Source organism: Raphanus sativus, chromosome 4 (genome assembly GCF_000801105.2).
Source record: "Raphanus sativus cultivar WK10039 chromosome 4, ASM80110v3, whole genome shotgun sequence".
NCBI classification, from domain to species: Eukaryota; Viridiplantae; Streptophyta; class Magnoliopsida; order Brassicales; family Brassicaceae; genus Raphanus; species Raphanus sativus.
In genome coordinates this window covers 12,489,352-12,504,008 of record NC_079514.1, presented here as the reverse complement: position 1 = coordinate 12,504,008, position 14,657 = coordinate 12,489,352, and the positions used below count along the sequence as shown (strand labels likewise).

Here is a 14,657-nt window from a genome sequence, read left to right as displayed (position 1 = left end):
CGTTTACCTTCACATATTAGGTCTTAAAAGACAAGCTTAGCTGTTTTCTTCCTTTTAAAACCAATCACTTTGTTTGGTCTTAAAGAAAAGCTTTCTCATCATTTTAGGGTTTTCTAGCAGAATTGAACAAAAGTTTTATTCTCGCACTTGCAAACATAATTTGATTTTGCTTTCATCATGATATATTTATTGTTACAGTTTGTATCAGCACCCACTTGTTTATGTATTACATTATTCTATTGCTTATTGTTATATGATTATTGATAAGTTAGTTAAAACAATAAAAAAGATTATAAGCTAGCGCGCAATATATACATGTTGGAATATAATAAATGTTTTCAGTCAAAATATATATACATGTTGGAATATAATAAATGTTTTTTTCCTGAAAGTTGCATATAGCAGCAGTTTTAGAGGATCCGAATACATACTACGTTCAAGGAAGATAATACTACCAACTAGAGACGGGTGCCTAACTCACAAAGTGGTGTGGCTCCATGTCTCGTGGCTTATAATTGCATGTGAATGTTTTTTTTTTCTTGGTATCTCCGGAGTTACGGATATTTTTGAACATGCTGCACAACAAAAAGGAAAATATCTCTTTTCTCTAAACCTAGCCAAGTTTCAAATTCTGATTCAGCATAATTACTTAATCACTTCCAACTGGATGAAGAAACTTAATTAGTGATTTATGAATGTCTTTTCAAAAAAATAAAACTTAGTGATTGAGTAAAATGAATTTTAAATAACAAGCCAAGGAAACTTCCACCACATTTAGGTTCATAACCCAAAAAGAAGATGTACCCATTCAATAACATGCATACACATGTGAATGCATAGTTGTGGACGCCAAAATAAACTTAAATTAAGAAAAACCATATTTACATATGTATCCATCTAAATATATGTAAATATTTGATAATTTGATTATCGGATGTGAATCTGAATCTGTGGAGATGCATTAACATATACCATGATCATGTACATCTATACTGACATACATGAAAAAATATCTAAGGTTGGTTGTCGATTGCTATCAGGAATGCTATAAATATAACATCTAGGGTTAGGGTTAACAACTCTTGTAATTGTCTCGATCTTTCACTCTCTCTCTCTCTATCTCCCACCGTAGAAATTTAAAGTAATAAAAATTACTATATATATCATCTTCTTAAATATACATCACAATAATACATTATTACAAGTTTAGATTCTACAACGGAGTTGAGAAGAAGAAGAAGCATCATATGAGAAAGCGTCAAGTGGTGTTGAGGAGAGCCTCGCCGGAGGAACCTTGTAGGAGCTCGTCGACGGCTTCGTCTCTGACGGCGAGAGGTGTGAGATACGGAGAGTGTCAGAAGAACCATGCCGCGGCGGTAGGCGGCTACGCCGTAGATGGCTGCCGTGAGTTCATGGCAAGCAACGGAGAGGAAGGTTCGGTAGCAGCGCTAACGTGCGCCGCCTGTGGCTGCCACCGCAGTTTCCACCGGAGAGAAATCGAAACCGAGGTTGTTTGCGACTGTAACTCACCTCTTTCGACTGGAAACTAGACCTAGGTAAGAGTTGGTTGTTTCTTTGTGTGCTATATATTATATATAAATATACACGGCTGAAACTTTGAAAATATGAAGTTTCAAAAAAAAACTTTGAAAATATATATTATATTGTTTCAATACCTTCTTAGTGTCAAGGGTTTGTGTCTCGTTGAGAAGCTAAGCAGGAAACTTCAGAGAGTTATAGTTTGGAGGTTATGGAAGATCTATAGTCTATAATAACTGGATGCTTTAAGCATGTCTCAGAAGAGATCTATGAAATATAAAGATGATAAATTTCAAAAAGAAAATATGAAGATTATTGTTGTTTTTATGTAATGTTTTATAAAGTTCGATTTGCTGTCTATTTTGGTCAAATTAATGTATATATCTAAACTATTAAGGCTGAAGTACAAATAGATTGAAGCCCTAATAGTTGCACAAAAATTACAAATGAATGCCACTGCCATACCCTGTCGTTTTGCTTCCATTATTTCTAACCGAAATTTCGTTTCCATCTAACCATTATTGGGCTTACCTATTGTTTATGGCCCATATCAATTCACAATGATATTTTTTTCTAAACCGTGGAGCTGAGATCTTTCTAATTAAATGTTCGAAAATTAAATTACAAATCTGTTTCCAATATATTTTCCTAACTCTACGCACTTTCCATATAACAACTTTCAATAAATTCTCTTTCAAAACACTTCCCATATACAAAGATATAGTCAATCATAATCATATCTTAACAACAAAGAATATTTTAAAAACATTCCAAAAACTCTTAATTCTTATGCGATATTAAAAAACCAAACAAAAAATGAATTTCAACTTTATCCTAATTCTACGGAGTCCAGAAAACTTGCGAACCAAGTTATACTTATCTCTAAAGATTGCATATATATATATATATATTATAATAACCATTATTAAAAATGTTTTTAATATATATAAGAGAAACAATACAAAGTCAAATTTTGTACACCAACTTAAATTATGATTTTTATATTTCACATTAATTTTAAAAATATAATATATATGTGATTATTTATATGATAGTACGTGTAAATACTACTAATTATATATTTGTTGTGTTTTTATAGGAAAAAAGTAGATTGTGAATTAGGAGTTGGCGTTCGGGTACCCATTCAGGTTCGGTTTGGGTCTATTTGGGTTTCGAGTTTTCAGGGTCAAAGATTTCAGTCTCATTTGGATATTTCTAAATTTTGGCTTGGATTCGATTCAGATCTTTACGGGTTTGTTCGGATAACCCATTTAAATTATTTTTAAATTCATTATACACTTTAAATTTCTGAAAATATATAAACAAAATAATATATTACATATAAATTTGAATAACATATATTAGAATACCTTAACTTAACACATAAATTAGTTTGATTTAAATATTCGGATAGTGAATTAATAATTATTTTAAGTATTTTTGGTGATTTGAGTATATTTTAATTATTTTAGATATTAACATTTGACTATTTATATATATTTTCAATTATTTAAACTAACTTATAACTACCATATATATTTTGGATGTTTTTATATACATTAAATCTAAGAAAATAATATATATATCCATTTTGAATCCATCAGGTATATGAAATACTTCGATTTGGATCGGATTCGGTTCAGTTATTTAAATATCAAAATTTTGATATTTAATCAATTTCGGTTCGGGTTTAGTATTTTATTTTAGATCGGGATCGGTTCAATCTTTTTGATTCGGATTTTTTTTCCTAACTCTAATATTGACATAAAAACAACATTTTTATAAAAATATACACCCGCACGGGCGTGCGGGTCAAAATCTAGTTTTGGTTATGTGTTCAAAGCATAAATCGTTTCAAATCAATGTCACCTTAAGACAACTATTAACTGTATTGTGAAATAAATTTGTAACAAATTTAATCTTGTATTCTTAAAACATATTATATATGGGTATTTCTTGATGAATGAATGAGATTGATTGTTCCTTAGCATATATGGAAGGTTCCTCTCTTGTAATAAGTTAGATAAAAATAGAAATAGAATTATTGGTTCTCTCAGTTTCTTAATTGTTGGATATATTTTTATCTTTTTTTTTTGAACAAATGATATATATTTTATCTAAATCTTCGGGAGAGAAGGGAAAAGGGTTAACTGTAGTTTTTTTTTTTTTTACTAAAAATTTGGTTCTGAGACGACTCTCCTTTTGTTTTTTGAAAAAATATGGAAATTGTGGTGGTTAACTTTTAAACCACTATTACATATATTAAGGTTATTTTTCAAAGTACATGTTTCTAATTAGAAACATCCATGCATGTTTCCAGTATTAAAATACTCTTTTACTTATTTTAATATTTTTTTAAAAAAGATAGATTTTTGAAGTTATATAACATGACTAGAAAATATAAAAAATAACTTCGAATTAAAAGGAAAGCCAGAGGCCCACAGATCTAATATTTGTTGGTTGCTAACTTGCTATGATGAAAAAGAATAGTTTTAAATTGATTTATTAAAGAACCGTTGAAACTAATTATCATTCATGAGAATGGCTTGTGATTTCTGATGATTAGTTTTCCATAAAATCAGAAACAGGTTTAAAAAGGTAGAAACTAATCTAACTGAATACTCACAAAAAGTACAGAAATAGTTAAATAAAATAAAAGAATGCCAAAACAACAGAAAAAAGGAAAGACACTGTTACAATCGTCAATTAATAGGGTTTTGAGCTGTTGTTACTGCGGTAGACTACAGTAATGACCTGAGGAATTAGGTGTTATCATTCGAAAAAGTTAGATATCTTTGAAATGACATGTGAGATGTATCATCGTGAACATACATTGTTAGGTATTTGGGTATGGAGAAAAAACTCCTGCTGCATATGTTTGTTAGCAACATTGTACCGAACTTGGTCAGGCCAATGATGAATTTATATCTCTACATTATCATATGTTTAATATATATACATATAAACATTCTATTTTGTAAGAATTTACAATACATGTGATAGATTGATTAAAAAAGTTTTACGATTAGGTTCAATCAGCACATAATCACATTCTCGTGAACCTAGTTATATTCCTAAGTTTTCACACTCAACCATTCACTTGCCACCGATTAATCACATACCATTCCATCGTAGACAATGAACTAGACTATGACAAAACACAGTGCTATCACTTACTAATCATATTCCAGTTCTGATATTCTGGATATCTTAGAACTATTCTCAACTCCATTTCATATCTTTGGTTCAATATATTGTACTCATACTTTCTCTCCAGATTTTGAACTATGAATTAGTTGGTCCCCATGACTCGTACCTGGACCATAAATAATTAGATAGAAGAGGGAACTGATGTAATACGATTAAACCGGGTGTTACCAAGCTACTCTTACATCGCTAAACAAAACAACATCTCTTATGTGTATGTCTTCAATTTCACAACTATGTCAAATCATATAGTTAAAACTCTAAATAATCAGTTTACTTTTAGTTTCTTCAAAACTCAATACAGTTTAGGTGAACCGTACCAAAGATCATCGAGAGTTTTGTATAATTAAATTTTTATATTTTTGGTAAATTTGCATAACTATATATTTATGCTATAGCCATTTCACACATTATTATAATTTTTATTCCTAAATTTCATAATATATATATTTTCTTAATATTAACTAATAAAAACTATTATTATTGCTAACGTTATATCACAAAACATTTTTTTATTTTAAGAAAACAAAATATCAAATTATAGTCCCAGTTTTCATTATTTCAAAAATGTAGATTAGTCATATATAATTAAAGGTAGATTAGCCAATCAATCAATCTTAATTAAAATGTATTTTAAAAAACAATAGCAATTTATTAGACCCATAATAATCAAACCAAATGTAACAAATTATTAGATATAAAAGAAAAATCGAGGCCCAAGGCCCAGTTTCTAATCATATTCGGACAAAAAAAACCATTTGACCTTTGTATATACAGAGAACGTGGTAACGGCTTTTGTATAGAGGACGTGGTTAGTATCAATATTAAAGTAGATATAGATCTAGTAGCATAACAAATAATATTCTAGGGTATAGCAGGGGCAAAAAATAGTTATGATCATGTTTTAATAATATTAATTGGTGTATAAGTTTATTAAAGTCTTATTTGAAAAAAGAAATTATATGGTATGTTACAAATACAATTAAAACATTTTTTTTACACTTCTTTAGGGGTTTTCAAATTTTTTTTTTTTTTTTCAAAATATTTATAGGTCTGTCACTGTCTTTTAATTATTTTTAAACATTTTATTAAAGATATATCACCATTCAAAAAATAATCAAACATGTATCTCATTTGTAGACATTAATATCCCATATGTGACAAAAAAACATTAATATCCCATTTATAAAGCATATAACGATGTAATCCACCCAAAAATATAATTCATCCGTATTATTTTGAGTGATGTCTAGAGAAAAAAAATCTTTTTAAAATAATTGATGTTCTATATAGAGCAAAGTAAAGTCTATATTTCTAAAATATGCTGAATATATTCATAGTTATACAACAAAATTATTCAAAATAGCAAATCCAGTATCTCAGCTAAATTAATATCTAACAGAAATACTAAAACCAAAAAAATTGTTAATCCGGTATATCAACATAATAAAACTCCAACGCATAACTCACTTTAAATGAATTATTTGATAACAACCATTTTAAATTATAAAATTCAATGTATTCGAATCATGTTTACGGTTTGAAAGCATAAATAAATAATTTAATTTGGTAACAAGACTTTATACAAATATTGAAAATATTAATCAATATAGAAAATATTTATTAGAGTTGATATTTTAAAAATTAGGTACCGAATTTATAAATTATTCTGTTAAAAATACTAATATCTGAAATTTTTAATTTTAATATAATAAATTACCTATCCTAAATTATCAAATTTAAAGTACTCTATTCTAATAAGTTTATATAACAATATGATCACAAAACCATAAAAATACTATTAGCTATGTAAATTTAATATAAAAATATATATGTAAATGAAAATTAGCATAATCAAATATTTATTTGTTAAAAATATAGATATTCATTTTTACTCCAATTATTCAAAGTTATCCAAAGAAAAATTGGATCAGATTCGAATTGAACTTGAAATATTAACAGGTTTCTAACATTGTTATCCAAACCAAACAAAAAAGCAAATTCAAATTGATCAAACTAAAATCAAATCCAAAATCATATATAATTGAAAGGTTCTAAAACTAAAACCAAAACCAAATCGGAATCAAACTGAAATAAAAGAAAAACAAATTGCAACAAAATAAAAACCAAACGTCTATATATCTAAATATATTAGTGAACAATTTAATGAATATGTAAATGAAAAATAATCTCAACGCTTTTAAAACATACGGATCAAAAATCCAGTAATTTAAATATGAAACAGTAACTCGACTTAAATTTTTAAATAAAAATTCAAATAGTGATTAAACCCATTCATAAACATCTATGGGCTAACTAAATTTGATAGCCTGTGATCCGAAGCAAACATATATATTCGTTGAAATCACTGCATCTACTTTGTCATTTTGTGTTTTATCTCTATAATTAGATTATGACCCGCTTTTATAAAGACGGATATATTTTTGTTTTACATTTTTTTAAAAAAATATGTTTTTGATTATATTTATGTTTTTATTTATATAATATTTTTCTTAAATAATTTATAAGAGGTCTTAATAATTATTTTAAAATAATTAAATCACACTTATATCAACAGCTAATCTTCTTGTTTTAATAGTATTGATTTTAATCCAAAGGATAAGAGAAAGCTTTTCTGATAATCGTTCGATGCAGTCGAAAAGAATCCATGAAAAACACAATACCGTCTTCTAATCCAAAAGAAAACAAACATAAAATTGTCTAAAATCCAGAATTTATTTTGTTCTGTTTGTTTCTTTTTTTAATTGTCCTGTTAGACCTGAATGGTAACTAAATCTATATTATTAAAAGAGAAGTATCCATATAAATTACCTCTAAGTTTTCAAAGTTATTTACACTACTATGCCACTGAAAATTAAATAACTTACCTATTTTAATGCTTGTCTTTTTCAGTTGAGTTAGTGTGATGTCCTAATATAAATTAAATTGCCTATTTTAAAGTTTGTCTTTTTCAGTTGAGTTAATGTGATGTCTTAATATAAATTAAGTTACCTATTTTAATGTTGGCTTTTTCAGTTGAGTTAATGTGTTGTCCAAATATAAAATTTAATTTTTCTTCACTATTAAATCAATTTCGAAATTATTTATAGTTTTATTAATTGCTGTCTTTTCAGTTTAATAAATACATTTCCTAATTCTAAATTTACCACATTTAATGATAATAAAAATCGCATATGGTAGGAAAATTATTGTGCCATCACTATCTTTTAATATTCGAACCAAACCAATTTTTTATGTTAATTTTAAGTTTTTGGCATAGATTATTCAAATTTATATATATATACACATACATCTAATCATAGATGTTAGATTTGTTTAAATGATCTCCAGTATCAGTGATACATTTTACGTTAAATGCAAAATTATTAAATTACTTAATTTAATATGATTACATTTACAAATATAACATTTAGTACACACAAAAATTAAAATTTAAAATTAAATACCGAGTGAGATTATTTTCTTAACAAATTTATATTAATAAAAATTCCAAATATTTGGAATTCGAAAGCATTATGATCCACACCTATACTATTTTAATTATGATAATTGAATTTATATAAGAATATTTTATTATAATTATAATTTTATTTTATTTTATAACTGCAAAAAATTAGTTTTTAATCTAAATTTATGATCAAATATTACAAATATATCATTTAATACAAACTGAAAACTAAAAACATAAAATAAATACCCGTGCGGTCGCACAGGTATTTATTTATAAACAAATAAATACCTTTTGATAGAAGCATGTAAGAGAAGACAGATAATTAAATGTTATTTCAAAGTAGTATAAACATTAAATATATAACTGAGCGGCGAAAGATTTTTTAAAACGAGTTCATATCAGAAATCAGGTTTTCCCCCTCAGTTCTAGCTTATTTATAATCTTTATATCCAAAATATAATATGAATGTTGAATTACCTTTTAGCCACTATAATCGTTTAATATGACAAGCAAATAACAAAGAAAATCTAATCTTATAGATATGGAAATGTGAAAGATGAAACAGATGCTTATGGAGTCTTCACAATCTATAAACAAATAAAAACAATTAAAAGTGTTTCAGCCGCTATGTCTTCACAATCTATAAACAAATAAAAACAATTAAAAGTGTTTCAGCCGCTATGATTGTTTTCGATGCTTTTACTTCTAATATGCCTTTCTCAATTGTATCATATATACATAATACACTGATGGCAATTCTCCCTAGGGGTGGGCATTTTACCCGATACCCGAACCCGTACCCGAACCCGACCGAAAAAAACCGAACCGAAACCGAACCGAAATAGCAAAATACCCGAACGGGTATTGAATTAGGAGAGATTGGATATCCGAACCCGAACGGGTAAACCCGAACCCGAATGGATATCCGAAGATAACCGAACATATGTATACTTAGGTCTATATTCTCAGTTTACTTCTTTAATTTTATTTAAAATGTTTATTTTTATTATGCACATAGTTCAAAATTAGATAATTTACATATAATTAGAAAAAGGTGAAATTTTTACTCACTTAAAATGCATGTCAAGATTTTTATTTCATGCATTAACAAAAGTTACATCCAAAATTTAAAAATAATAATCAATTTATTATCTTTTATTTGTAAAATGTTATCTTCAAATTTATTAATCATTCGATTGTCAGAAAATAAAAAAATCAGTTAAGTGAAATTTATATTTTTTAAATACAAAAAAACTTGAGAAATGAAAATTTTAATATTTTTTTCCAAAATATAAATATCCGAAAACCCGACCCGAAATACCCGAACCCGAACTAAAAATACCCGAACCCGACCCGAAGTAAAGAAATACCCGAACGGGTATTATACTCCTATACCGAAATACCCGAAAATCCGAAATACCCGATCCGAACCCGAACGGATACCCGAACGCCCACCCCTAATTCTCCCGATTATAAAGATAAGTTATGTATATTTATTTTCAACTAACATAAAATGTGTTTAATTATCGTGTGGTGGATTAAAGTTTAAAAGAAATGAAGCGCATTGGAGACAAATCTTGACAGCACAAAAATAAGGTATAAATGGTTTGAGAAAAAGGACCACATAAAAGTGAAATAATCTTTATTCCCAAAGAATTTCCAAAAAGAAAAAACAAAATAATTAAATATATCCTCATTTAATACTCTTATAAATAATACTCCCTCTGTTTCAAAATAGTTGATGTTTTGGATGTGTGCACAAGAATTAAGACATACACTATTTCTTAAAAAGTAACATTAAAAATATAAATCAAAATTAATTCAACCAATCCTTAAAAATAAGTATAAAATATTATTGGTTACACAGTTTTCAATAAAACTAAAACTAATATAAAATATCAAAACATCATCTATTTTGAAACATCCAAAATTCTCTAAAACATCATCTATTTTGGAACGGAGAGAGTATTATTTCTGTTAATGTCAACATATATATATATATATATATATATCGTCTCAAATGGACTGATAAATAAGTCTCGTTGTTTTTATAACTCCTAGAAAAGGTTAAGTGCAATTTTCTGATAAACGAAAAGGCTAAGTACACTTCAAATGACTTTTCTATTTAATAGGTTGTTTTATTTTTGCGTAATTATGTGGTCCTTACTTGATGATTTTCAACTTAGAGGATGTTATCTAGATAATGTTCATAGGTTCCGTTGTATTTTTTTCATACACTAATAATTTATTTATAATATAAAGGAATGGGAAAAGATACAAACGATTTGGTCTTTGATTCCAGAAATCTCAACTTTCTCCGAATAAGCATTTTGCCAGTTTATGCTATCCCACTTCGTGCTTCTTTTTCTGCATCTAAACCTTAAAACTCCCGTTTTCAAGACTTAAGTGAAATTTAATTTTGGTTAGAGAAGATTTACGTCGCATGTTCAAAATGTGAGGAGAAGAACATCAAAAGAATATGTGTAGCATTATTATTTGTAAAAAATAACTTATGAGAATGGATGATGATGCTAAATGAAGTTGATCACAGCTACACATTAATTTCAAATCTACCACCATGCCAAAACTGTTAAAACATCGTCACACCTAGCACTTATGACTGATAACATTATAAATTTTTTGTTGCTAAAAAACATTATAAATTTTGATAAAACGAAAAATGTAGTGGATGGATTCATTAAGAAAAAGATCAATAATTTAGAATTCTCGTGAGATAAAAAAAACTTATATAGATGAGAGAATTGTTGAATGTTTATAATAAATGGACAAGACATTGTTTTTTTTACCCAGAGAGAGGAATCGTTGATAAAGGAATCGTTGATTCTTATACGAGAGATTTAATTCGTGTTTTTGACCATGATTAACTTCAACCTCTTAACTGAGATTTTTAGTTTCGGTTAAGAGATCAGAGTTAATCATACCATTATATATTCGCTTTTATTATTTGTACATTTTAAAGATTAATAAAAATTTATATAAAGAGTATTACTATTACATTTATAAGAAGCTCTCCCATTGTGATGTTATAAGATAATAATTGTTGAATGTAAATCGCGTTTCATCAAATTGGTAAAACGTGTAAACTATTTACCTTATTGCATAGCAGCATGGTTGGCCCTTTCCAATCAAAGTCTATATCCCACTAAGATTTAATTCTAGAAATTAGGTCGACCTAGGTTATTATTATCATGTATACCATATATATATATACCAGACAGCGAAATTTTCCAAAAAAACTTGTATGATAAAATCAAATATGAAAAGGTACCATTTTATTAGTATTAGTTACGTCAGAAAAATTCAAATTAGAAGTGGTGTACTGTGCACATGGTACATGGCAGTTAGGGCCATAACCTCAGCCTGTGTTAAAAGTCATGTCCCCACCACGAAAAAGAGATTCGTGACTTCACGAATTGAGTAAAATAATGGCAAAGTATTTTTTATTGATTCACTATTAATATCAACAAACACCCTTCGGAGATAACCCACTATTATATTCTAATTACATGGTTATGCTTGTTTTGTTTGGTAAGCCGACATGTGCTAATCACGACTAGTATCTAATTTGTCTTAAGTCCATCGCATAATCACGACTGCATCTCTACGTTTCCCAAATGTAAAGTTATTTAAATTATTCGTAAAGTTAATGATTACCTCCACGCCCTAAACCCATATATAGAACTTTGATAACAATAGTTAGATCCCAGTTATATATTTTATTACATGATTTGTTTATCTTGTACTTTAAGAATAACGAAAACTTGAGCGTATATACCAAAAACGGATAGTGGGGAATATAAGCGATGAGAGAACAATGGATTAATGAGGAAATTAAGCTTAGATTATCCAATGAATCTTGGATTTCAATAAACAAAAGATGCCTAATCATTGGAAACTAAAATAATACATAATAATTAATATTTAATAAAATTAATTAAAAACTGTCTCTTTTCTCAAAGAATAAAGACAGATTTACGAAAAGGACACCTAGATCTTAGTTCGATCGCATATTAAATTAAGCGACAAAGTACTTTCAAGATAAGAAGCCAAGCAATAATACTTATTAAATAAAATTTATTTCGCATTTCAATTATTAATTAGGGTTCGTGTTTTGCCAAGAATCGATTTATGGTATAGTTACTGAAACGGGTGATTAGTTAATATAAACTTTAACTTGCATGGGAAGATCAAATGAACTCATGAACGTGTTATATTATTCCCTCCTTCAGACAAGCTCATGGTAATGTCGGAAAACAAACTAATATTAAGAAAAACAAAAAGAAGAAAAAAAAAGAGCTTAAAAAGGAGTTTAATTAATATTAATAAACGTATTAACGATGATAATAGCAGTGCTTACTCTATGATCTAAGCTAAACAAAAGCTTAAGCTTCTTTATTACTCTTTTCCCTGCAAAACAACAACAGTTTCTCTCTCACATCTTCACGACGTAGACGACGAGCCGTTAGCCGCAGCTCCGCCGCTATCACTCTCAAACCTCCCATCACCACCGCCGCGGTGTATCTCGTGTTCTAAACCGTTTCCACCGTGAACGCCAACATCGTCGGCGTTGTTGTTACTATTATTATTAATAACAATATTGTCGCCGCCAGAAACAGCGACGCCGTTGTCGATCTTCTGGACGGTGGTGTCGCCGGAGAACGGCAGTTCGCGGCGGGTGGTGCTGAAGGTGTTTTTGTTATTGTGCATCCAGACCTTGAGCACGCCTTTATCAACTCCGACGTCGCGGCAGAACTCGCGCACCTCGTCCTCGTCGCGCTTCTGGATCTTCCACCCGATCCGGTCGGCGAACTCGTGCATCTTGTCTTTCTGATGTTGGCTGAACTTCGTCCTGAACCGCTTCCTGGAGCCGGGAGTATGGTGCTGTTGGTGGTGGTGAGCGGAGAGGTTGTTGGCGGCGGCGAAGTTGAGATCTGAGAACGGTAAGCTGTTTCCGCCGGGCTTATTGTTACCGGAGAGAGCGAGGAGCATGTAAGAGGAGGAGATAGGCGGCGGAGAGGAGGAAGTAGGGCTGCGAGGGAGAGGAGGAGCAGGCGGGGGTGGGTGGTGACGGTGGTGAGGCTGGTACTCTATTGCGGCGGTGGCGGAAGACGGAGGGAGAGACGGTGGAGGCACGGGGGAAGTGAGGGAGGAGTCGTCGGGGTCACGGCGGTGGAAGTTTCGGTGGCAACCGCAGGCGGCGCACTTGAGGGAGGTTGGATCGGTAGGCGTGGAGGAAGGAGATGGCATGAACTCGCCGCAGCCGTCGAGCGCGTGACCTCCAATCGCAGCAGCGTGGTTCTTGAGGCATTCTTTGTAGTTGACGGTGGTGATTGTGTGGTTGTGGTGGTGGTGGATGTGGTGGTGGCGTTTGATGATGCCGTTGCTGAAGGAGATTGGTTTAGCTGGTTGGATCCGGGTTGGTGTTTCGGATTCGGGTTCAGGAGATTTAGGAGTCATATCCATTGCTCCTACTTCAAGCATCTATGTCTTTTCTTCTTTTCGAGATAATCTTGAACAGAAATTAGGGTTTAGGTTAAAGCCTCAAAACAAAATTTTGATATTCGGAAACGAAGAAGAGATGGATAAAGAGAGAGCTAATCAGCTTGTGGAGATCATTTGATGGCTTTTTATTTTAATATGTTTAAGAAAAATAACTTTTGGAGGAAGCCGAAGATGTTATAAGATGATGGTGAATCTGGTAAGACGGAATAAAATAATTAATAGGAGAAATGAAAATTAATAAATATGAACAATAAATAAGTATGTATTTAAAATAAAAATTCAAAGGACAGAGGGGGTTCAAGATTGATGATTTAACTATGGTTAGTTGAGTATGGTTAATGATGAACGTAACTGGGACCCATAATAGAGAGTGGGGAAATATATGAGTAATAAATGTCTTAAACCTAAAGACAGTCCAGTTATTAAATTTTCTCATGCATTTTGACACTTCTTGTTTAAATTGTCTTTTTTTTTTCTTAATATTTTTTCCTTCTGCAAAAATCTGTTTTTAACCATTTCATATGGATATTTGATTGTCAAATATTACCAACCTCGTTGGAAAGTTTTAATCATACAAAAATGATAATTTACGGAGATTTTTAGTTGTTTTAGCGTTTTTTTGTTTTATTTAAAGGCTTATGTTGATATTGGAACAAGTTTATGACCAACAGTTTATGGATTTACATATATTATATATGGGGTTGGATTATGAAATCGTAAATTGTTTCTAACGACTGGCTGCATCACTGGATTAAGAAACCCAACCTATTGGTAATCAAACGCAGAATATTGGATCTCTCTTCCAATTCTGCCTCGTGATAGCTCGCTCACCGAGCATCAAATTGATAAAATGGTGCATGTGACACTAAACCATACACCATCTCCGATAGTATCTTCTCTATCTCTTTTGTCAAAA

At 30.0% G+C, this 14,657-nt stretch overlaps 2 protein-coding genes across 2 annotated transcripts; one reads left to right on the top strand and one right to left on the bottom strand.

Annotated features, from left to right (window-relative positions):
• Window positions 1-1,071: 1,071 nt before the first annotated feature.
• On the top strand, window positions 1,072-1,897 carry LOC108852490 (mini zinc finger protein 2). Its single transcript, XM_057009211.1, has one exon. It carries the CDS (start codon window positions 1,248-1,250, stop codon window positions 1,548-1,550), a length of 303 nt encoding a protein of 100 aa, XP_056865191.1. The 5' UTR covers window positions 1,072-1,247; the 3' UTR covers window positions 1,551-1,897.
• Window positions 1,898-12,431: 10,534 nt separating this feature from the next.
• Window positions 12,432-13,974, bottom strand: LOC108829629 (zinc-finger homeodomain protein 9). The gene has a single exon (XM_018603249.2). It carries the CDS (start codon window positions 13,718-13,720, stop codon window positions 12,680-12,682), a length of 1,041 nt encoding a protein of 346 aa, XP_018458751.2. The 5' UTR covers window positions 13,721-13,974; the 3' UTR covers window positions 12,432-12,679.
• Window positions 13,975-14,657: the final 683 nt, after the last annotated feature.

What these genes read in the sequence shown, in the direction of transcription:
- LOC108829629 (XM_018603249.2), bottom strand. Translation starts at nt 13,720, where the DNA reads ATGCTTGAAGTAGGAGCAATGGATATGACTCCTAAATCTCCTGAACCC.
- LOC108852490 (XM_057009211.1), top strand. Translation starts at nt 1,248, where the DNA reads ATGAGAAAGCGTCAAGTGGTGTTGAGGAGAGCCTCGCCGGAGGAACCT.